The sequence below is a fragment of the Ctenopharyngodon idella genome, chromosome 1 (assembly GCF_019924925.1).
Source record: "Ctenopharyngodon idella isolate HZGC_01 chromosome 1, HZGC01, whole genome shotgun sequence".
Classification (NCBI taxonomy): domain Eukaryota; kingdom Metazoa; phylum Chordata; class Actinopteri; order Cypriniformes; family Xenocyprididae; genus Ctenopharyngodon; species Ctenopharyngodon idella.
Genome location: NC_067220.1, coordinates 39,288,941 through 39,313,361, shown reverse-complemented (window position 1 = coordinate 39,313,361; position 24,421 = coordinate 39,288,941). Strand labels below are relative to the sequence as shown.

Here is a 24,421-nt window from a genome sequence, read left to right as displayed (position 1 = left end):
GAACGTCATGTGCTTAAATCACGTTTTTTAAAGGTGAAGTGCAACACCACAACATGTAGACCATGGCTTTTGTTACAGATTAGAAGTTCTCTATTGGTCTCTTCCAACGAATGTGAATTCTGTTCTAGCTTTTAATTGGCGACTGGTAAATAAATACTCATGCGACGCCACTCTACCTTGTTATTTTGCTCTAGTCTAGATGTTCAAGATCTTAAACTGAATGACTATTAATACCATTTGTTCAATTAGTCCAACATTTAGCTTGGTCGTTTTTATTAATTTTATTTTATTAAGCCAGAGAAATGTAAATATTTCATAGCCATAATTTTGGATTGTAAAAAATAAACAAATATCAAAATATTTAAATTTTAAGACATATTTATTTTAAATACATCACAGAAATTACAGCATTTGGAAAAGAAACTTATCTGGTGTTAAAGTACTGGAAGCAGAAACCACCAATTTTGTCCCTAAAAAAAAATACTTTCTAGCCACAATATATTTTTCCTTAATTGTTTCCAAATATTAAAGCATAAACTGACTGAGTTTTTACAATTGAGCCCAGAACTCCAGCATCTGTCTCACTCTTCCCAGAACCCCCTCTTGTGGTTGATGGCTTCAATTGCTTTTGCCCTGAGTGTTTCCTTGTTCTGATAAACAGGAAGTCCTAACAGAGCATGGCAGGTGAGGGCTTCTGGGAGATGGTCCTGAGTAGAGTTAAGCAGAGGTGTCACTCTCATCTTCACTGCACTCATACCCAAAACGGGCACTTTCTCAAACCCTGTTAAGAACACTTTAGAGAGGAAAACGGGGGGAAGGTTTATTTGAAAGCACAATGTATTTTGGCATACAGGACAAAGTCACTACCTCAAATTTGTAGGAGCAGCTAGAGTAGATGCAAATTAATTAAGTTTGATTTCTTAAATTAGATCTCTTTTTGGCAAATGTAATTTTCACTAATAACTAAGACAAAATCACAGCACCATATAATCACTAGTGAACTTACATAGGAAGGCCTTCTTCTCATTTGGTGTCAGTTCATTAAACACCTCCCAGAATGAGATGATGGTTGGATGCTCAGCATAAAATAATCCTTCATATGTGGTGTTCTAATAATCAAAAGATAAATGTAGTCAATATTTAGTTGCTCACAATGTCAAGAGCATAGTAGCTATGACATTTCTGTTTGACATAACATGGACCTGTTTGAGGATGTCCCAGTCATATTCCTCATTGCCCACCAGAACTCCTCTCAGCTCCTCCGGCTCAAATATCTCCACCAAGCATCTGTGGCACGCTTTGAAGAAGCCCCTCTTGAATTCTTCAAACACTTCCTCTACTGATTTATTCAGGATATAATCCACATACTTGTCCACAAATTCTATTCTGTTGCAGAAATAAAAATGTAACATTTTGAAATGTTTTTAAAAAATTATCCTCTTTGGAAGATGTTACCACCAAATAAATAAATAAACCCCCCAAACCCCGACCTGTTATAATTTGTGACAAGTTTTCCAGGCTCAGCTGGATCCAGTTCTACTTCTGTTCCATCCCATGTGATCTTATGTAGAAAGTTGAGGAATTGTGTTATTTTTTTAAAGAAATAATGTCTATAAAATTTATTTTAGTGCAGTAACCTTGTTATTCATGGAACATGAGATAACATGAGAACCAAACAAACTAACTGTAAAGTTCATGTCCATTTCCTCAACATCATCACTGTAGTCCAGGATGTACTGCAAACTCCTGAGAACATCATGTTTCAGATTCATTAAACAATGTTACTCATTACAGTACTGCCAATTAGCCATTCTAACTTGTGTTGGTATTAAAAGAAAGACAAAATTATAGATGTATAACATGAGAGTAATGAAGCCAGAGATACTAAAAAGAGGATCAAGATAACACTGATTTTAAAAACACTCACTTGCCAAGAACTGGACTGAACTCTATCAAGTCTTCTAGAGATGGTTTGACATTGAGAAGCTTCTTGAACAAAGCTAAAGGAAAAGGCAGGTTCGCTACAGAGTTGTTGTTGAAGGCCAAGCCACACAGAGTCCCAAACAGGAAGTACTTCTCCTTCTCCACGCTGGGCTGGTGTGGGATAATGAGTGGTTATGGCCAAATGAAAATACAGTAAATTGTAAAACCACTTGAAGAGTTCATTTGCAAAAACAGATAACTCAGTTTTTATTAATTCTCACAAAACATGTTTTTTATTGTGCATTCAAAGTAATATCAATCAAACTGCAGTTAGGTTGTTTTGATTAAGTAATATTAACTAAAAAAAAAAATACAGGTAACTTACAAAATTAAAGTTCATTGAAAGTATGTTTTTTATATATTAAAAGTTTATTTTTTAGCAAACCCAGATAACTCCAAAAGTCGTTTTTTTGGCAAAAGCAGATAACTCCACATTTCATGTTTCAGAGTTAAACAAAACCAAGTAATTGCTTTGTAATTGCATTTAAAACACACTCAAACACACGTGTGCACACAAACACTGACAGATCGGCAAACTCATACACACACACACATACACAAACAAACGCAAAAAGACAACCAATGGTTCAGCATGTAAGACGTGTATGGTGCACAAGGACTTGCAGGGGTCGAAATTATAAATCCTCGATCACTTTTAGCTTTGATGAAACTCCCCTCAGCTTGCGCGTCTTTTTGAAGTGACTAGCAGCCTTGTCACCTGACCTGAATACTGCGCGCTGATTTGCTAAAACAAACAACAAGGTCGCTTGTCAGTTTCTGCTGTAAAACGTGAACTCGCGATGCCTTGACAGTGGACAAAACTGGCTTTTTTGACAAAACATATTTAGGGTTCAGAACGTGCTATATGTGGAGAATAACACACAGCAGTCAGTTTATTTTTTTAAAAGTGCCATTTATCGGTTTTTGTAAATTAACTCTTCACTTATACTGCACTGATATGCAAACTACAGAATATAAACAACTAAAATATAAATAAAAGATCATCACAATGTTTGTTTTTTCACTGTAGCCTACACAAATGATATTAACTCCTATAACAATGGGTGTTCACATTTTTTTGTACCTAACCCCTGTATATAGGCTACACTATGTTGCCAAATGTTTGGGACGCCTGCCTTTACGTGCACATGAACTTTAATGACATCCCATTCTTAATCCTTAGGGTTTAATATGGAGTTGGCCCACCCTTTGCAGCTATAACAGCCTCAACTCTTCTGGGAAGGCTTTCCACAAGGTTTAGGAGTGTGTTTATGGGAATTTTTGACCATTCTTCTAGAAGCGCGTTTGTGAGGTCAGGCAGTGATGTTGGCGAGAAGGCCTGGCTCGCAGTCTCCGCTCTAATTCATCCCAAAGGTGTTGTGTCGGGTTGAGGTCAGGACTCTGTGCAGGCCAGTCAAGTTCCTCCACAACAAACTCACTCATCCATGTCTTTATGGACCTTGCTTTGTGCACTGGTGCACAGTCATGTTGGAACAGGAAGGGGCCATCCCCAAACTGTTCCCACAAAGTTGGGAGCATGAAATTGTCCAAAATGTCTTGGTATGCTGAAGCATTAAGAGTTCCTTTCACTGGAGCTAAGGGGCCAAGCCCAACCCCTGAAAAACAACCCCACACCATAATCCTCCCTCCACCAAACACTTGGCACAATGCAGTCAGGCAAGTACCGTTCTCCTGGCAACCGCCAAACCCAGACTCATCCATCGGATTGCCAGACAGAGAAGCTTGATTCATCACTGTGCGCCTCAGCGTGCGCTGACCCCTCTCTGTGATTTTACGTGGCCTACCACTTCGTGGCTGAGTTGCTGTTGTTCCCAATTGCTTCCACTTTGTTATGATCCCACTAACAGTTGACCGTGGAATATTTAGTAGTGAGGAAATTTCACAAATGAACTTACTGCACAGGTGGCAACCTATCACGGTACCACGCTTGAATTCACTGAGCTCCTGAGAGCGACCCATTCTTTCACAAATGTTTGTAGAAGCAGTCTGCATGCCTAGTTGCTTGATTTTATACACCTGTGGCCATGGAAGTGATTGGAACACCTGAATTCAATGATTTGGAGGGACGTCCCAATACTTTTGGCAATATAAGCTAAAAGAGGCCTGAATTAACAAAAATGTATTACTATGTAAAAAAGTATTTGTCTTACTTTTGTGGGAAACCAGCTCACAGTGTTGTTGTCATTGTACATGAGCATCTGAGACTCTGGTGCACAAAGCTCTTGAAACACATTGAGAAAAAAGTCCTTCTTGTTCACAGCTGTTCTTTTGCTCACATCCTCCTTGTAAAGCACCTGTGTTAAATAGCCAAGGGAGTTCATTCATACTGCAGCTCATAACTCTGCTTGTCTGTTGCTAGAGTACTCAACATTTTTCAATCAAAACTTTACGTGTATTCAATGTTTGTGAATTCAGAAAATGTCTTGCCTTACCAACAGCCAGTTTCTTCTGAGATCTAGTGATGGATCGGCTGTTCTCAGCTGATGGAAACAATCCTCCAGCAGCGCTGTGCGACTCAGAGTAAGCTCAAAACTTCCCTATAACAAAAGCGTTTAAAAATTCTGTGAGCACAAATAACATGGACACAAAAGTAATTTTCAGGGCAATAATTACCTGCCATTTTCTGTTTTTCAGAAAATTACATTTGGCCCCCAGGTTGAACATGTATGGGTATGATTTAAGTTTGTTTAAAGTTGTCTGTAACAAAAGAAATAAAAAATTAAGCATTTTTTTCTGAAATATGCACAGATATCAGATGTATACAGCCAACATCTTTGGTACTCACATCATAGTAGTGTTGAAATGCCAGAAATAAATCAAAGTCACTCCTCCACCAACAATCCTTCAAATCTTCATTAGCAGCATGCAGCGGTTAATGTGGGAAAATAAATTATTAGTATTTTATCTTTCTTCTCAAATGTTTTCATTGTGAGCTTCAATTAGTGATCAATCAATATAGCAGACCAGTATTTGATGTTTTGAAATTAAAGACAGACAACCATGGTCAAAAGGAGTGTTAGTTTCCCCTTGTGTTGCATCTACAATACATAATTTTATGATACATAATTATATCATCCATCTTATACCCTGTTCCCATATTTGTTAACCACTAGAAAGAATGACTTACTTTACTAACAAGTAAAGAATTTTTTAGTTCTCACCACATAGTGCAGATAAATAATCTCGTGAATGATGAAATCAATCTTTGTGATGTCTCTGTTGGTACTGCAGCAGGCCTTCACAATAGAAACACAAATGTATTTTGTATATGAAATTACATGAAATAATAAGGTTAAATGGCTTTTTACATGGTACATACAGCAGCAGACAGCAAACTTATTTTGCAATCTTACCTGAGGTGATCACTGTAAAAATACTGTGTTCTGTGATACAAGTAAAAGCTAATAAACTAACAACATTAAAGAAATAAAATGACGTGTATTTATCAAATGTTTGGCTTTTTCTTAAAGGGATAGCTCGCCCAAAAATAAACATTCTGTCTTCATTTACTCACCCCCATGTCATTCCAAACCACTATTACTTTCTTTATTCTGTGGGACATTAAAAAAGATATTTTGAAAAATATAGTCAATGGTAACCAAAATTGTTTGGGTACCAGCATTCTTCAAAATACCTTCTTTCATGTTATGCAGAAGAAAGAAAGTCATTGTTGGTTTGGAAAAACATAAGGGTGAGTCAATGATGACAGAATTTTAATTTCAGGGGTGAACAATCCCTTTAATTTGATCATAGCTGAACCAAATTCATGTCAAGGGACAGAACAGAGTCCATGTTGGCTTTTGACTACAAATAAGGTACTGTAAATGTCCGGTCTCCATTAGGAGCCAGTATTATCAAACCAGGATGGGCGATTTTCAAACGCTTTACCCGATTTGCTCTTATCCAGTGGGGGCTATAAGGGTTGGTTTTTATGATTTGAGCAAGTCAGGTAAAACAGCCATTTTTGTTCTGGAGAGACATTGTTCTCAAAAGGATTGCCTAATGGAAATCAGATTAACCAGGAGATCTGTCTGTTAATGAAAGCACACCTCACAGTGGCCGGGTACTATGTAAAAAGCCCTTAAATTTTTACTTATTTTGTCTTATGATATAATGTGAAAGAAAGGCACCTTATAGACCATATGAAGGATCTGCACAAGTTTCTGCAGACGTCTTGGTATGTTCCAGTTTATAAATCCAAATGCAATCAAGTCAATTAAAATAGCAGACTCTTTTTTAAATAAGTCCACCAAGTTCTTGAGATAATCATCAGGGAGCTTGGACCAGTACATCTCTGAGAATACAACAAAACAAAATTACTTAGACAAAATAATATAAAATAATACACTTAGACAAAAATACTTATATAAATACAAGGACAACAACACAAATTTTGAAATGGTCTTCCATCTTTACCTAACACCTTGCAAGCAGCTGGATTCAACTGAAGGATTTTGGAGGCCAGTGCTCCAGTGAGTTCAGTTCTTTGTTGTTCCTGGAGTCCTCTGATGAGCTCAGGGAGGAGAAGGTAAAGTCTCAGAGCTTCAACACCAGTTGGATTTGGATTCAGAGATGGCAGCAGTTTCTGCTGAACCACCTTCACTACCTGAGGTACAAAAAAACATCAACTGCATCTTACTGTTTAATTTTTTTTTTTTTTGTAAATGTTGTATTTACTATTACCTCTGAGATCAACCTTTCATTGTTTGATAACTTTGCAAAGGATGTTTTAACCAGATCAAAATCCAACCCACAATTCTCCACAGACGTCTGATAATGTTCGTCACAACTACAAAGACAGAACGTTACATAAAATCTGTGATGGAAGGAATCATTTTAGGCAATAAAAAGGTGATATTACTAGATTACAAGACTACCTAATTATGAGCTACCTTGTTTTGAGAAAACTTCCATTCAGAGAGGCAGCAGAGGAGAACACTGTGTTTATTTCCCTGTTAATAACAAAACAATACTTTAAAATGATCCTTTTATAGTCTATTAATATTCATTAGCGTGCTTAGAATTTATTACCTCAAATTTCATGGTTCACTTATTATTTTATAAAAGATATTAAGAAAGAACATTTCAAAAGTGACATGGACATTTACTGTACATAAACTCATAAACATACTGTACATAAATCCTTAACAACAGCATGAAAAATTATGTCAATGAAAGCAATGTGTGTAAAACTGAGACAAACACTCACTTCGTAATGGCTTTCCATGAATTTGCATCACTTTCGGACATCCAGCAGTCAATCATTCTGTCATTTAATGTCAAAATCTCTCTGCTTGGATTGGATTTGGGCTTTTCTACCTCATTTCCAACTTCCTACAAAATACAAAAGAGTACAAAATAAGTACTCCATGAACTAATAGTTTAACTGTTTATGAATGAAAACTGTCTCTTACTTTTAAAAACAAGGCAAAGGAATGATTCTCCCCAGCGATGAGTTTTTCAAATGTATATTCATGATCACATTCTGTGCAACAAACATTTAGTTCTCAGCAACATCACGAATATAAAAAAATATTCATAACACAATTTCCTACTGCTAAAAGATCATTTTATCTACCGTTTGACAGATCCACCGGTAAAGGCACAGACTGCTTGATCATTTCTCCATTTCCCAGCTGCCCTTGCATCCCACATCCAAATGAATAGATCAGCTTTGATGATGAGACTGACACAAGTGTGTGATGTCTTTATTTAAGAAAAAAAAAATAAGTTACTGTACTGAACTTGAACCATAAAAAGACTTGTATTTGGGCTAATATTTATCTTAACCATGTGAGGAATTATCATTATGTGCTGCATGAGAGCTAAAGAGGCTTTAGTGTACATAAATAAATCTGCACTACTGCTCTGAAACACTGATTGCTTATGAAAAGTCTAGTTTACCTCCCACATGTGACCTGTGACACTTTAGATCCCCACAGTTCAGCAACCACCCGCGGATGATGTTCATCTTTAAACGAGTTGTGCCCAAGCTGACCAAAACCTCCTGATCCAAATGTGAATACTGTGCCACCCTGAAACATAAACTATTTATTCATTTGTCTGTCCAGTTTGTTGTATGCTAAATATGGTATTATAATATGAATATATAAAATATTACAACATACTACCTTTGATAAAGTGGCAGTGTGTTCTCCTCCACATGAGATGGACACAGTTTTCTTTCGGTTCAGACTATTTACAACCACTGGGACGTGTCTGTCTGTGGTGGAAAAACTTCATGCTTTGATATAGATTTGACACAGTATCAGCTAACAGAATTTTGTTATAAGAACGTTCTCCAAATATTCAGTGTTGGTTCTTGAAATGTAAAAAACTGGACATTTTTTATGTTCCCAGAACCAACACTGAATATTTAGAGAACATTCTTATAACAAATTTCTGTTAGCTGGGGTATTGCACAAATTTAATACATGCACTTTTATACTATTAGTGATTTAGTTTGTACATGAGGAAGTATTCAGACCTGTAGTGTCTCCGAGGCCCAGCTGTCCAGCCGAGTTCTTTCCCCATCCGAACACGACTCCAGAGAGAGACAACACAAAGCTGTGGTCTCCTCCAGCGCTGATCTGAGCCAGTGGGATCCCACACAGACTCTTCACCTGTTGAGCTGACGGAGAGCCGGGATGTTCTTTCTTCAAACCCAGCTGACCGTGAGAGTTTTCACCCCATACGAACAACTGACCATCTGAAAGACCAACAACAGCTCTGCAAATCTACACTCAAATGCCAATCAATTCATGTCAATCATAAGACATCAAAAGATTAAAACAAAAAACATCAGATGTTAGATGAAATGGTGCTGAATACCCTTGGTTAGTGCCATTGAATGCTGGTCTCCACATGCGATCTGAATCACCTGCCTGTTTCCCAGACCTTTGAGAGGCCTGCGGAGAAAAGACAATCTGTCAGATATATATTTGCTATTATCATTTAGGGTAATTTATACTGTTATCATGCCTACAAATTCATACCTGCACACAGTAGATTTGTCCATAATGAGAACTCTTCCTCCATTAGCAAGAAGAACCGCACCAGCTCCTCCACAGACAATCGATCTGATTTTGTCATTCTTTTTTAGCTGTAGTTGCTCTGGAGTAAAATGTAAACATACAAATAGACACTTATATAATTATAATTAACATCATGCATTATAGCAAAGTAGGCTAACTCATGTACTATCAGGTATATTTAGGCTATATGAAAATAAAAGATTCAAGACTTTTATCTGTTAAGTAGGCTATTAGCTACATAACGATGTCAACTTTATGAATGAAAAAAGTGTCATGTAGTGCATCATACTTAGTTTTCCATCGTGATTATAGTCTTCATCGCGCAATCTCAAGACCGAGACCTTTCCATTCCGGATGAAACCAACAAAACTCCTTCCAGCTGACATGTCCTGAACTGCTGATTTCGGACACATGGATCGAATATCATTTTTGCCATGTTTGACTTTGTCAGGCTGTAACAGACCGAAGCCCTCTCTGACCTGAGCTCCCCAGTAGCACAACATGTTCACTGCTAAAGGATGAAACTTTCAGACTCCAGCAATGTCTCTCTGCATCCTCTCGTTAAATACAAATCGAAAACGAGAGTGAAACTGGTGGACTGTTAAGCATGTTCTCGACTATTTATCGAGTTCCCACGAAACGAAAGTAATCCGTGACATTCACATTGTTGTTCCGAGTTTATAGCGAATAATGAATGGATGATGATCCACTGATGCGTTTCATTTATTTCATAAAGTTATTTTATGCAGCCAACTGATTGGAAAAAGTGCTGAAACTGTGTGACACCTGGACGTGTACCTATTTGGGGTAGACCAGAGATAGTTGTCACACAAAATTCCCCAGTGTGAGAGTACAATGACTTTCACGAGGGTCGACTATTTTGAATTATTTCAACGGGATTTATACGCCTAATATGGCGAGGTGTGATGTGCGTCACGCATGTGCTGCGCGATAATTTAAAGGGTTAGTTTACCCAAAAATTATTAATAATTACTCACCCTCATGTCGTTCTACACCCGTAAGACCTTCGTTCATCTTCGGAACACAAATTAAGATATTTTTGATGAAATCCGATGGCTCAGTGAGGCCTCCATTGCCAGCAATGTCACTGAAACTCTCAAGATCCAGAAAAGCACTAAAGACATATTTAAAACAGTTCATGTGGTTCTACCTTAATATTATAAAGCGACGAGAATACTTTTTGTGTGACTTTTCAACAATATCTAGTGACGGCCGATTTCAAAACACTGCTTCGAAGCTTTCCAAATCTTTTTTTCAAATCATTTTTATAAAAACTTGCAACAGAGTATATTTTTCTTTGTTGAAGAAAGTCAAATAATTTAAGTTCTATTTTTGACCTAAACAAAAAGATACAGATTTAATCAAAACAAAAATTCTCATTTAAGAAATAATGGCCCGGATTCACAGACAGGGCTTAGCCTAAACCAGGATTAGGCCTTAGTTCAATTAGGATATTTAAGTAGCTTTTATAAACATGCACTAAAAAAAAAAAAAAAAAAACATTACTGGTGTGCATTTTGAGACAAAACAATGGCACTGATATTTTCAGATATGTCAGTGCAAGTTGCTTTCCGTTAAAGGATTAGTTCACTTCTGAATGAAATTTTCCTGATAATTTACTCACCCATGTCATCCAAGATGTTCATGTCTGTCTTTCTTCAGTCGAAAAGAAACTAAGGTTTTTGATGAAAACATTCCAGGATTATTCTCCTTATAGTGGATTTCAATGGTCTCCAAACGGTTGAAGGTCAAAATTAGTTTCAGTACTGCTTCAAAGGGCTTTAAACGATACCAGACAAGGAATAAGGGTCTTATCTAGCAAACCGATCGGTCATTTTCTAAAAAAAATACAAATGTATATGCTTTATAAACACAAATGATTGCCTTGCAAGTGCTTCCACCATTCCGCTTTCTGTATTCTTCAAAAAGCTTAAGATGTATGTCCTACGCCTTCCCTATTCAACTTATGGAAAAAACGGAACTGGCGCCGCGTTCGGAACGAAAGTTGAATAGGGAAGTCGTAGGACATACAACGTAAGCTTTTTAAAGAATACAGAAAGCGGAAACACTTGCCAGGCGAACATTTGTGTTTATAAAGCATATACATTTGTAGGTTATTACATCTTTTACACTTTGTAAATTTTAATATTATGTTTGTTTCATATATTTAATTAACAATAGCACAAGCACACCTACATGTACTAAACCATTCATGAATAACCCAAAGATAATCTTTCATGTTTTGTAATCTTCCATTGTACTGTAAAGTACTTCAGCCTAACCACAGGCTCAATTCTTCAGCACAATGGTAACCCCAAAAACTCGGACATACCAGAAACCATTTTAAATTCCAAAATAATAGAACATCAAACACTAACAGACACTATGTTGCAGTACATTGAAAAATATAAGCACTAGTTTCCCATATATGGAAATGCACACCCATTGAAGCTAAGCAGGTTTGAACCTGGTCTCTATCTGGATAGGAGACCACTTGGGAGACTGGGTAGCTGTGGGAAGAGGTGTTAGAGAGGCCATTGGGTCTGATCAACCTGTGGCCTGAGTGGGTCCTAACGCCCCAGTACGGTCGCAATAAGCTGTACTGTATAAAGGGTGTAACCCTGGTGTAAAATAATCCATCAGCACATCAAATACCACCCAACGCCCCAGTACAGTCGCCATAAACTGTACTGAATAAAGGGTTAAATAAACCACAGAAAATAAGGGGTGTAACCCTGGGGCAAAAATAACCCCTACATTACATCACATACCATCAGGTAGTTAGTTAGTTTCACATCACAAATCATATAGTACTTTATTTAGCCTAGTTCTTGCAACTTACATGGAAGCACTCAATTTTTTACTATTTTTAATGTTTTTGAAAAAGTCTCATATGCTCATCAAGCCTGCATTTATTTGATCAAAAATACAGAAAAACAGTAATATTGTGAAATATTATTAAAATAATGGTTTTCTATTTTAATATACTTTAAAATATTATGTATTTCTGTGATGCAAAGCTGAATTTTAATAAGACATTACTCCAGTCTTTAGTGTCACATGATCCTTCAGAAATCATTCTAATGTGCTGATTTATTATCAGTGTTGGTAACAGTTTTCTAACAATATAAGCCTATATGTGAGTTTATTGTGAATTCAAAATATTGAGCAGGTTGAGAGGAGGCATTTCAAATGTCGGCCACCGGGGGGACATTATACTTCCTGTTTCTCAACACTGGAAGAATGTGGATACCGCAGGATTTATCAGCATGCTAACTTAGCAAACAGTTTGTGCTGTACAGTTGTGTTTTGTACAGAGGTGTAATGTCCAGGGATCAGAAAGTAAAAGTCCTGCCATATGTTTATTCCACCCACAAATCTGTGGGTATCTCAACAGTTAATGAGATAATTAAGTGATTAATTGAGTGATGATTGACCATTATTGAAGACACCTGATGTTAACAAGCAGAATCACCAAAGGAGAAAATCACAATTTTTAAGCCACTATCATGGAGATCAGGGTTTGTTTTAGTTGGGCTCTTGACCCTTGACTTTTTAACATTAGATTTTGTTTGGCTACTGTAACTGAGTTGTAACAGCCAGACTAACAAAGATAAAAGCTGGTCAGGTAGTGTTGGTTATGTTTTCACATAATCATTATTTGACCTGAATCATCAAACTCATTTAGAGCCCAATCTTTGATTTAGATTTGTTATTGATTATAGCAGCCATGTAGATTTAATTATTTCAATATGATTATTTATTAAAAGTTGTCCTGATTAAAAAATAAACCTCTTTCATTTAGAGACACAGACATCAAGAATCAGCCTGTGAATCTCAACAGTGGTGGCCATCAAAAAGCATGTTGCAGTGCATTCAAAATTCATCCATGGCTCCCATCATGCCCGGTAACGTGATCTCAATGACGGTTAGTTTTGTTCCTTTACTAGATTTCAAAGACAGTCGGTTTTGTTTCGTTACGAGATTTCAAAGATGGTAGGTTTCATTCTGTTACGAGACTTCAATAATGTCCGATTTTGTCCAGTTACGTGATCTCAATGACAGTTAGTTTTGTTCATTTACGAGATTTCAAAGACAATCGGTTTTGTTTCGTTACGAGATTTCAATGACAATTGATTTTCAGTGTCAGTTGGTTTTGTTCTGTTATGAGATTTCAAAGACAGTCGGTTTTGTTCCTCTGTTCTTTTTCGAGACTTTAAAAAAAATTGGTTTTGTTCCGTTACGAGACTTGGTTTATTAATGACGGTCAGGTTTATTCGGTTACAAGATTTGATGACGTCTGTTTTATTCGGTTATGAGATTTCAGTGACGGCTGGTTTTGTTCGGTTACGTGATCTCAATGACAGTTAGTTTTGTTCTTTTGCGAGATTTCAAAGACAATCGGTTTTGTTTCGTTATTAGATTTCAATGATGCTTGGTTTTGTTCTGTTACGAGACTTCATTGACGGTCAGGTTTATTCAGTTACAAGACTTTAATGATGCTTGTTTTATTCGGTTATGAGATTCAGTGACGGCCGGTTATGTCCGGTTATGTGATCTCAATGACGGTTAGTTTTGTTCAGTTACGAGATCTCAATGACAATCGATTTTCAGTGTCAGTTGGTTTTGTTCCGTTACGAGATTTTAATGACGATCAAGTTTATTCGGTTTCGAGATTTACATGACGTCTGTTTTATTCGGTTATGAGATTTCAGTGGTGACCGGTTTTGTCCGGTTACGTTATTTCAATGACGGTTAGTTTTGTTACTTTACGAGATTTCAAAGACAATCAGTTTTATTTCATTACGAGATTTCAATGATGGTTGGTTTCTTTCCATTACAAGACTTCAATGATGGTCAGATTTATTTGGTTACGACATTTTAATGACGTTTGTTTCATTCGGTTATGAGACTTCAGTGGTGACCGGTTTTGTCCGGTTACGTGATCTCAATGACGGTTAGTTTTGTTCAGTTACGAGATCTCAATGACAATCGATTTTCATTGCCAGTTGGTTTTGTTCAGTTATGAGATTTCAAAGACAGTCGGTTTTGTTCCTTCATTCTTTTACGAGTTTTAAAAAAAAACGTTTTTGTTTTGTTCCGTTACGAGACTTCAATGTTGGTCAGGTTTATTGGGTTACAAGATTTTAAAGATGACTGTTTTCTTTGTTTATGAGATTTCAATGATGGTTGGTTTCGTTCCCTTACAAGACTTTAATGACGGTCAAGTTTATTCGGTTATGAGATTTCAGTGGCGACCGTTTTTGTCCGTTTACGCGATCTCAATGACGGTTAGTTTGTTCCTTTACGAGATTTTAAAGAGAATCGGTTTTGTTTCGTTACAATATTTCTATGATGGTTGGTTTCGTTCCGTTACAAGAATTCAGTGAAGGCTGGTTTTGTATGGATATGTGTCCGGTTAGTTTTGTTCAGTTTTGACATTTCAATGATGTCTGTTTTATTCTGTTATGAGATTTCAGTGGCGGCCGGTTTTGTGCGGTTATGTGATCTCAATGATGGTTAGTTTGTTCCTTTACGAGATTTCAAAGAGAATCGGTTTTGTTTCGTTACAATATTTCTATGATGGTTTGTTTTGTTTAGTTAGGAGACTTCAATGACGGTCAGGTTTATTCAGTTATGAGATTTTAATGACGTCTGTTTTGTTCGGTTATGAGATTTCAGTGGCGGACGGTTTTGTCCGGTTACGTAATCTCAATGATGGTTAGTTTTGTTAGTTTACGTGATTACATATACAATTGGTTTTATTTCATTATGAGATTTCAATGATGGTTGGTTTCTTTCCATTACAATACTTCAATGACGGTCAGATTTATTTGGTTACGAGATTTTAATGACGTTTGTTTCATTCGGTTATGAGACTTCAGTGGCAGCCGGTTTTGTCCAGTTACGTGATCTCAATGACGGTTAGTTTGTTCCTTTACGAGATTGTAAAGACAATCGGTTTTGTTTCGTTACAATATTTCTTTGATGGTTGGCTTCATTCCGTTACAAGACTTCCATGAAGGCTGGCTTTGTATGGATATGTGTCCGGTTAGTTTTGTTCAGTTTCGAGATTTCAATGACGTCTGTTTTATTCAGTTATGAGATTTCCGGTTTTGTCCGGTTACGTGATCTCAATGACGGTTAGTTTGTTCCTTTACGAGTTTTCAAAGACAAACGGTTTTGTTTTCTTACAATATTTCTATGATGGTTTGTTTTGTTTAGTTACGAGATCTCAATGACAATCGATTTTCAATCTCAGTTGGTTTTGTTTTGTTATGAGACCTTAAAGACAGTTGGTTTTGCTCCTTTGTTCCTTTACGAGATTTCAAAGACAATCAGTTATGTTTTGTTAGTAGATTTCAATGATGGTTGGTTTTGTTCTGTTACGAGACTTCAATGAAGGTCAGTTTTGTTTGGTTATATGATCTCAATGACGGTTAGTTTTGTTCAGTTTCGAGATTTTAATGACGTTTGTTTTATTCGGTAATGAGATTTCAGTGGCCGCCGGTTTTGTCCGGCTACGTTATCTCAATGACGGTTAGTTTTGTTCCTTTACAAGATTTCAAAGACAAACGGTTTTGTTTCGTTACAATATTTCTGATGCTTTGTTTTGTTTAGTTACGAGACTTCAATGATGGTCAGGTTTATTCGGTTATGAGATTTCAGTGACGACCGGTTTTCTCTGGTTACGTGATCTCAATGATGGTTAGTTTTGTTACTTTACAGGATTTAATAGACTATCGGTTTTATTTCATTATGAGATTTCAATGATGGTTGGTTTCTTTCCATTAGAAGATTTCAATGACGGTCAAATTTATTTGGTTACGAGATTTTAATGACATCTGTTTTATTCGGTTATAAGATTTCAGTGGCGGCCGGTTTTGTCCGGTTACGTGATCTCAATGACGGTTAGTTTGTTCCTTTACGAGATTTTAAAGACAATCGGTTTTGTTTCATTACAATATTTCTATGATGGTTTGTTTAGTTTAGTTATGAATCTCAATGACAATCGAATGTCAGCGTCAGTTGGTTTTGTTCTGTTATGAGATTTCAAATATAGTCAGCTTTGTTCCTTTGTTCCTTTACGAGATCATAAAAAAAATCGGTTATGTTTCGTTACCAGATTTCAATGAAGGCCAGTTTTGTTTTGGTTATGTGATCTCAATGATGGTTAGTTTTGTTCAGTTTTGAGATTTTAATGGCGTCTGTTTTATTCAGTAATGAGATTTCAGTGGCGGTCGGTTTTGTCCGGTTACGTGATCTCAATGACGGTTAGTTTGTTCCTTTACAAGATTTCAAAGACAAACGGTTTTGTTTCATTACAATATTTCTATGATGGTTTGTTTTGTTTAGTTACGAGATCTCAATGACAATCGATTTTCAGTGTCAGTTGGTTTTGTTTTGTTATAAGATTTCAAAGATAGTCGGTTTTGTTCCTTTGTTCCTTTACGAGATCTCAAAGACAATCGGTTATGTTTCGTTGCTAGATTTCTATGATGGTTGGCTTCATTCCGTTACGAGACTTCAATGAAGGCCAGTTTTGTCTGGTTATGTGATCTCAATGATGGTTAGTTTGTTCCTTTACGAGATTTCAAAGAGAATCGGTTTTGTTTCGTTACAATATTTCTATGATGGTTTGTTTTGTTTAGTTAGGAGACTTCAATGACGGTCAGGTTTATTCAGTTATGAGATTTTAATGACATCTGTTTTGTTCGGTTATGAGATTTCAGTGGCGGACGGTTTTGTCCGGTTACGTAATCTCAATGACAGTTAGTTTTGTTACTTTACGGGGTTTCATAGACAATTGGTTTTATTTCATTATGAGATTTCAATGATGGTTGGTTTCTTTCCATTAGAAGATTTCAATGACGGTCAAATTTATTTGGTTACGAGATTTTAATGACATCTGTTTTATTCGGTTATAAGATTTCAGTGGCAGCCGGTTTTGTCCGGTTACGTGATCTCAATGACGGTTAGTTTGTTCCTTTTCGAGATTTCAAAGACAATCGGTTTTGTTTCATTACAACATTTTTTATAATGGTTTGTTTTGTTTAGTTAGGAGACTTCACTGACGGTCAGGTTTATTCGGTTATGAGATTTTAATGATGTCTGTTTTATTCAGTTATGAGATTTCAGTGGCGGCCTGTTTTGTCTGGTGACGTGATCTCAATGACGGTTAGTTTTATTACTTTACGAGATTTTAAAGACAATCGGTTTTGTTTCGTTACAATATTTCTATGATGGTTGGCTTTGTTCCGTTACGAGACTAACATGTGTTATTAAATTGACCATATGCACGGTTACTTTCTGGTTTTCGTTAAGCCAGCTTGGGCATTTCCGGTAAGCTGTTAGCTGTCATTCTGTACTCGCTGTACATCAACACAAAACCATCAATGTTTGACTTTTTAATGCTGTATCTATATTTTAATGCAGTTATAACACTTACCTAATTTGCCAATAAACCAGTTTTATTGATTGCAATAAAGACTTGAAGCTAATGCGATGTCTGTAATTAGACATGCTCACGCAACATTTTCCCAGCACTTCAAATGTTATTTTTAATGTGATGACCAAAAACATTATTTATTCATCCTTCTAAGACTGTCCCCACACTGTAAAAAACAATAAGTAAAATTTACTTAATTTTTCTTTTGCAAGTTTTTGTACGCATACTTTTTAAATAAATTTCAAATATGGAATTAAGTAACCCTACTTAACCAAGTTAAGTAAAATTAACAAAGTAAATAAGTAATGTTAACTTGGCCAATAAATGGTTGAGTAATTTCCACTTGGAAGTTTCTTTTGCAATACACTTTACTCAAACAATATAACACTAAACTAAACCATGCTTTTAAAGTGCATTCTTTATTTAAAAACATCTAAATAAATAACACAACAGACATTGCGTAGACACCATACTAGAAACAGCACAACAGCTGAACACAGAGACCTCAATACTTGGTACACAATACACAATGACGGTAACATTCGATGGATCGTTTTTGAGTGTAAATGTGCCATTTTGAGTAGAACAACAACTCCAAATGTCACAAAATGGCAAGTAACTAAACATAACCACAAAAGCAATGATAAAACAGTGTAAAAACAGCTGGAAAACAGTGAAAAATCGACCTCAATAATTATTCAAGGCCCATTGCATGATGGGAACACCAGTATCAGAAAAGCTTAGTTTTACTTAAATTTATAATGTTGATATTTACACTTTAATTTCTACAAGCTTAAATTGAGTACTAATATAGAATTTACTTAGTTTTTTAAATTGTAGTTGTAGTATTTACTTCACCATAAAATATTTTTTACAGTGCATTTGTAAAACCAAGATGTAGGAAATCCAATAATTGATAGAAAACTTTTATTTAAAAAAATAAAAAGACGTTAATTACCACTTTAACCAGCAGATGGCGGCAGAGGTGCATAATTTATTCGCTCATATTAGCCATTTCCTGTAATATTTTTTTCACTCCGTTTTACTTGTGAATAACTCACATTTTATTCAATGAATCTAACTGAAGTGCACAATAAATCTTTAATTTACAGTGTGTTGATGTTTTTTTTTTTTTTTTTTCCCAAACTAAAGTGTGAAAAGAAAACTGATGGTCGAATTTAATTTTGATGAGCAGGAACACTGAGGGTCACGTCTTTTTATGTCGTCTTTGAATAACTAAATTAACGCTAGGCCTGACAATTTAAGTGACTATATTCTAATTATAAACTAAGTATTACACTACTGATGCTGTTAAAGCTACCTCTGGACATTGGATATACCGACACACCAAGTGACATTTCACCGGTAGTTTTCCAGCTGGCTTATATTATTGCGGAATTTCTTAAGAACGTTCCGTGCATATGGTCAATACGAAAGAGAACGATTTCAGTTGGTAGAAGAATTAAGTAATCTGGAAATAGAAAATGTGACACTTAAAACTCTATTGAATAATGCCCTAAAACAGTCCAAAGTTTATTATGCACTTAAGTTATTTGAAAGCAATAGGTATTAAATAGGATTTTTTTTTCTCTCCTATCCATTATGCTCCACACTCCACACTCCAGTCCAGTAGGTAGCGGAAAATGCACCATTAAGTAGATATGCCAAACGGCATTAAAAGGAAAGAAGAGGCATTTTACGCTCCACAGTTGGTAGGTGGCGGGAATTCACCATTTAAGTTGGTTTGCCAACCGGTGTCATGACAAATCGGGTCTTCCCTGTGTCCGAAATCACCCCCGCCTATACCCTTAAATAGGGCACTATTTGAGGGGACAGCCATTTGTAGTGGTACACGACACCATAGTGGACATTAGTGAGTGCACTCATTCAATCCCACAATGCATCGCAATTACGAGTGTACAACCGATGTCAATGGCTACAGAATAGAGTACCTCAGGGATGACATGTTTTTGTAGGCCAACCCGGAAGTTAGCGGCACACAGGTTCCCTCGATCGAAAACCTATGCATTTTTCCCATAGACTTTTGGAAAATCACAAAAAATAAGCTCTGTGTTTAACAAAGGGTTATGACACTTACACGTTTTGTCTATCAAGATAATCTTTACAAGTAAACGAAACATTTATAAATTTTGAAGCCTAAATAAAGTCGTCAGATATAAAAAGCTAACAGGAGGCTATAAACGGACTACAGCACACCATGGTCGCGGATCAACGTCACCACCACCAAGCTTCCTCAAACTTAATTTAAAAAACAACTTTATTTAAAATCATGCTTGCTGATTATGATCTGTGCTGTGTATGAATATTTATCCACTTTTTCATGAGAAATGCAGTTTAAATGTTCTGTTTATCATGGTGATGTCTAAAGTCCCCGTCAAAGGAAGTAGTCCCTTTTAGCAACTTGTTAGCAACTGCTGTTTTTAAGACACAATAAAGGTTTTAAAAAATCACAAGCAGGTTATAACTGGTGTGTTTTATGTCATAGATCAAAACGTGAAAATATTTAGAGGCTTTGTTAACCACAGATCTTATTTCAGGCGATTTAGCAAAAACCCATTCAAAAAACCCATTGACTTTAGGGGGATGGAACCGGAAGTCCTAAAATGCTAACTCGCTTCGGGGTTTTGCCTACAAAAACACATCATCCCTGAGGTACTCTATACCCATAATGCACTGTGAGAGTCGCATGCCGAATGAATTCCCGCCTCTGACCAGAAGATGGCGCCCGCAACTGAATCATTCATCCATCCATTTTCCAAACCGCTGGTCCAATGTGGCCAATATCATACAGGTATACATTCCTTTCTAATTGATTACTAAATTAATTAATTAAGGTTTATACATAGTTTCCATGACAGAGTTCAAGGTCTTTTCATTACTACTAGAGCTGCCAGTTTGCTAAGTTTCAAATCATTATTAAACAGCAAGCACAAACTATGTAAAAGCAGCAGCCCTTCCAGCACACTCAGTGTCTGAATTCACTCACTCGTTTTCATTCACTCCCTGAAGTGAACTATATTCGTGGACGAATGTAGGGAATAGTGAATGAGGGTATGGGACAATTTCAGACACAGCCCGAGTCTCTGTTGCTTGCTCCCCAAGCAATCCCATTGGCTCAAATTACTTTTAATAGGTAGGCTACTCTCTTTAGCGCCTGATTACAATTCCTACAAAATCATGTTGTGAAAAATGCTGTTTTAACTATGTTATATATAATGACTGTGTCTGTGTGTAATGTCTGTATTTAGTTAGCTTATGTAGCTACTAGTATAGCATCGGTATACCCAATTAGTCTGATAGCTTTCATACATGCATTTGCACTTTCCCAATCATCTTTAAAAATGAAGAATAAACATTTAAAGATCTTATAAAAAAAAAAAAAAAAAACTAATGAAGAAGACAAAGAAGAAGAAGCAGCTCCCACTCCTCAGTTCACGGTGGGCGTGGAAAAGGAAATAAATACCCGGGGCACGTTCATACGGTGGCCGAGAGAGCTCAACGCGCTGCAAATGAAGAAAACACCAGCAAATAAAGAAAACCTCTTCATCAGTTTGACAACACATGCAAATAGAGAAACGCCCTGCAAAAGTCCACAACACATGCAAATAGAGAAACGCCCTGCAAAAGTCCACAACACATGCAAATAGACAAACGCGCTGCAAATAGGCCTGCTCATAATGCACATACGATCAGAATGTTAAGACAAAACAAAGAAACTCACCTTTCAGGTGCACACCACTGAAGAGTAAACATTGAACAATCCCAGCCAGCGGTCCCAGACAGGTACGTCAATGTGTTCCCTATAACATTTTCATTGTGGTCTGTGCCAGTTTGTCTATTTGCATGTGTTGTGGACTTTTGCAGCGCATGTGTTGTCAAACTGATAAAGATGTTTTCTTTATTTGCTGGTGTTTTTTCTATTTGCATGTGTTTTCTTCATTTGCAGCGCGTTGAGCTCTCTCAGCCACCGTACCGTTCAAGTTTAAACCGGTGCGCAACGGTTGAACAACATGTTTCCTAGAAACGGTGTGCAACGGAGTTTAAGATACGTTTTCTCTTGTTTGGTGGGTGTGTCAAAAATCTCAGCCCAGTCAGCAGCAACATGTATATAAACCACGCGGTATTAAAGAGACAGCTCGCACAATGGGTCCAAGTAAAGTCGTTTACAAATGTGTCTGCTGCAGCTCGGTATACGCAACAATTTAAGATATTAGAAGACATGTTTTGAACGCAGCCCAGATCTGCTTTTTAATAAAAACAGGACTAATGACGAGAATACGACATGTTTCTTTGTAAAAGAGTTAATTAACTCCAGAAGATGGTAATGCAACATCAAGGATGCAAGCTGCCGTTAAATCCAATGAAGTCGTCGAAGAAGAAGCTCTGTTCACTGCACTGCACTATATTACACTTGTAGGTTGTTTAGTAGGCCTAATGTATGTTTGAATAAATCTATCATATATAATTTATCGAAGTGAAACAAGATCGGAATTTAATTTAATCGCAAGCTTATGAATCGAATCGTGAAATTTGTGTCAATACCCAGCCCTAGAACAAACCTTTATTTAGCCTATATTAAATGTTTGAATTACTATTCTGTGTCATATACAATTATTGTACTATGTAAATGACATGTTTATGCGACCACAATTCTTAAATAGTATTCAAGAAGTGCTGTTAACACGTTGCTGTTTAAAATTTAATATTTTAAATGCTCTTTAATAACTTTACGGAAACCTTTTTTTCACAATAAAATGTGTCAATCTAGCTGTGAAAAAAATCAATAATGTATTTGTGTCAAAACCAAAAACAACAAAACAAACAAAACATGGCTTCTTTCCATCGAAGGATTTATGTTCATCATATGTATTCTTTTTTGGCACAAGATGGCGCTAAATACCTCTTACATCCTGCTTTTCATAAAGCGGGAGATTTACAATCCAAAACATGTCTAGCACCCCAGAACAAAATCCCCATCAGACCAAATTAAATTAAATTATTAAATTATTAAAATACGAAAAGGAAAATATCTGAAACATTGGACAGAAGCAACAGCTCCACAAAGTAAACTGAATGGTTTCTGTCCCTAAATAGATAATAGAAACATAGAAAATATAGAAATTACTTCCTAAGCACCAGATGAAAAATCTAATTAAAGTGGTTGTTTTGCAGCTCATGTCTATTAGCTTTTAGGCCAAAGTAAACTATCATTTAGCAGATGTGCTAAATTCTGAATTCAGAAGGGTAAACATTTCAGAAAAAAAAATTCAGAAAAAATTCTGTTGATTTTTTCCAGGAAAACAAAGATCACTCATTTTTTCGGTCACGAGGGTATCAAATTTTTGACGGTTAACTTCCTCTTTAGAATATGAACGTACATCCCTCTAAAACCCCCTATACTTCTGATTTAAAGTAACAAATCATGGTTCATGGCTTTTTTTTAAAAACAACAACAACAAAAAAACTCTAGTCTATTAAATGACTATTAAAAAACGTCATGTCCCACCCTAAATGTGTTTCAAAAGCAAATATGTCAACACAGGAAAAAAATTGTACTCATCATGTGATTTCATCAGGTTTTTAAAGTGAACTTTTTCTGAGACATTGTGTTCCCTTTTTACAGACAAAAACTATAGTGTAGTGTTACTGAGACCAAGTCGAAACCAAGACCAGTGTCTGTCGAGACCAAGACAAGACCAAGACCAGACTAGAACTCCTCAAATTCATCTGAAAGATCCACATTTACCTGAGAAATGTCTTATTTTTAATCAATAATTACAATTAGAATAATAAGACACTATATAGAGCTGTTACCAATCAACTGAAATCACTAACAACAAAATTCATCTTTACACTGCAGAGGTAGAACAGAAGTTGCATCTGAATTGGTACAATTACAAATGCATAAATGATGTTGAGATTAATGTTTTAAAAATAAAATTTTGTTTATTGAGCATATATATTGCTTAACTATATCATATGTTATAAATATCAAGATCTTATACAAGTACTTTTTTGCAATCATTTCTTGAATTTTGTGGGCATTTATATTAAATTTGGTGACATTTCTGACACAATCCCTTGTTGATTTCTGACCCGGCACAACAGTAACAAAATAAATGAAATTAGAAATAAGTTATTGATTGCATTTGAAGCAGCAAGTTTTACATCCAGTCAAATTAATGATGAAATCAGACAATGCAACAGCAATTTAGTGATATCCCAGCAGTTGTGGTCTTGACTGGTCTTGAAATAAAATCCCAAGTCCTTTTAGTCTGAGACCAAAACAAGACTGAGACCAGATGCGGCCGAGACCAAGACAAGACCAAGACCTTCAAAAAATGGTCTTAAGACCGGTCTCAAGACCAAGACTACAACACTACTATAGTGTTCTGGTATCTTGTTTATGTACTACATATTTTCATATTTTCAAGGTTATTAGATATTTCAGTACATGTTGATATTTTCTGTATGTTGATTACTATACCGTTCCAACATGCAAATCTGCATTTTCAACTTGTTTTCTAGATCAGTTCAGCATGCTTCTCTTATGAAAATAAACAAAGCAGGAACTCTGCTTAAAATGCGGAACCTTTGATTTCAAGGAAAATTGGGTTAAGGAATGTATTACTCCCCTATAAAGTTGAAGAAATGCAATGAGGAAGAAACACATTATTTTTACCAGCACTGATGATTTGAATGATATTGTGTATAGTCTCAAGGACAAACTTTATTAGTTTGTTTAGTTCAGTCATTGCTTCATGAAAGTTTTTTGTTTGGTTTTGGGGTTTACTTTGCATGCCCGAAAATCTGCAGGACTTTTCTTGTGTGATCTTATCACATTTCTTGGTATTCTGTGTATCTTTAGAATTCCATATTATTTGTTCTCTGT

General features: G+C 36.1%; 1 protein-coding gene across 5 annotated transcripts; it reads right to left on the bottom strand.

The window, feature by feature from the left end:
- Positions 1-360: 360 nt before the first annotated feature.
- LOC127503889 (E3 ISG15--protein ligase HERC5-like) lies at positions 361-9,624 on the bottom strand. Of its 5 annotated transcripts, none has more exons than XM_051881683.1 (24): positions 9,328-9,612; positions 9,000-9,117; positions 8,836-8,912; positions 8,492-8,713; positions 8,136-8,227; positions 7,909-8,051; positions 7,583-7,710; positions 7,419-7,489; positions 7,214-7,338; positions 6,897-6,956; positions 6,688-6,793; positions 6,421-6,610; positions 6,135-6,298; positions 5,167-5,240; positions 4,790-4,874; positions 4,618-4,701; positions 4,437-4,541; positions 4,155-4,298; positions 1,928-2,094; positions 1,686-1,746; positions 1,491-1,561; positions 1,203-1,386; positions 1,007-1,109; positions 361-707 (listed from the first exon to the last, which is right to left on the bottom strand). In XM_051881683.1, coding segments are annotated over exons 1-24 (2,790 nt in total). In that variant the 5' UTR covers positions 9,542-9,612; the 3' UTR covers positions 361-705. The 5 variants fall into 5 exon arrangements, with proteins under 5 accessions (XP_051737643.1, XP_051734456.1, XP_051735246.1 ...); XM_051878496.1 differs by having other exon boundaries at positions 361-793; positions 9,328-9,608; XM_051879286.1 differs by having other exon boundaries at positions 361-793; positions 7,909-8,039; positions 9,328-9,608.
- Positions 9,625-24,421: the final 14,797 nt, after the last annotated feature.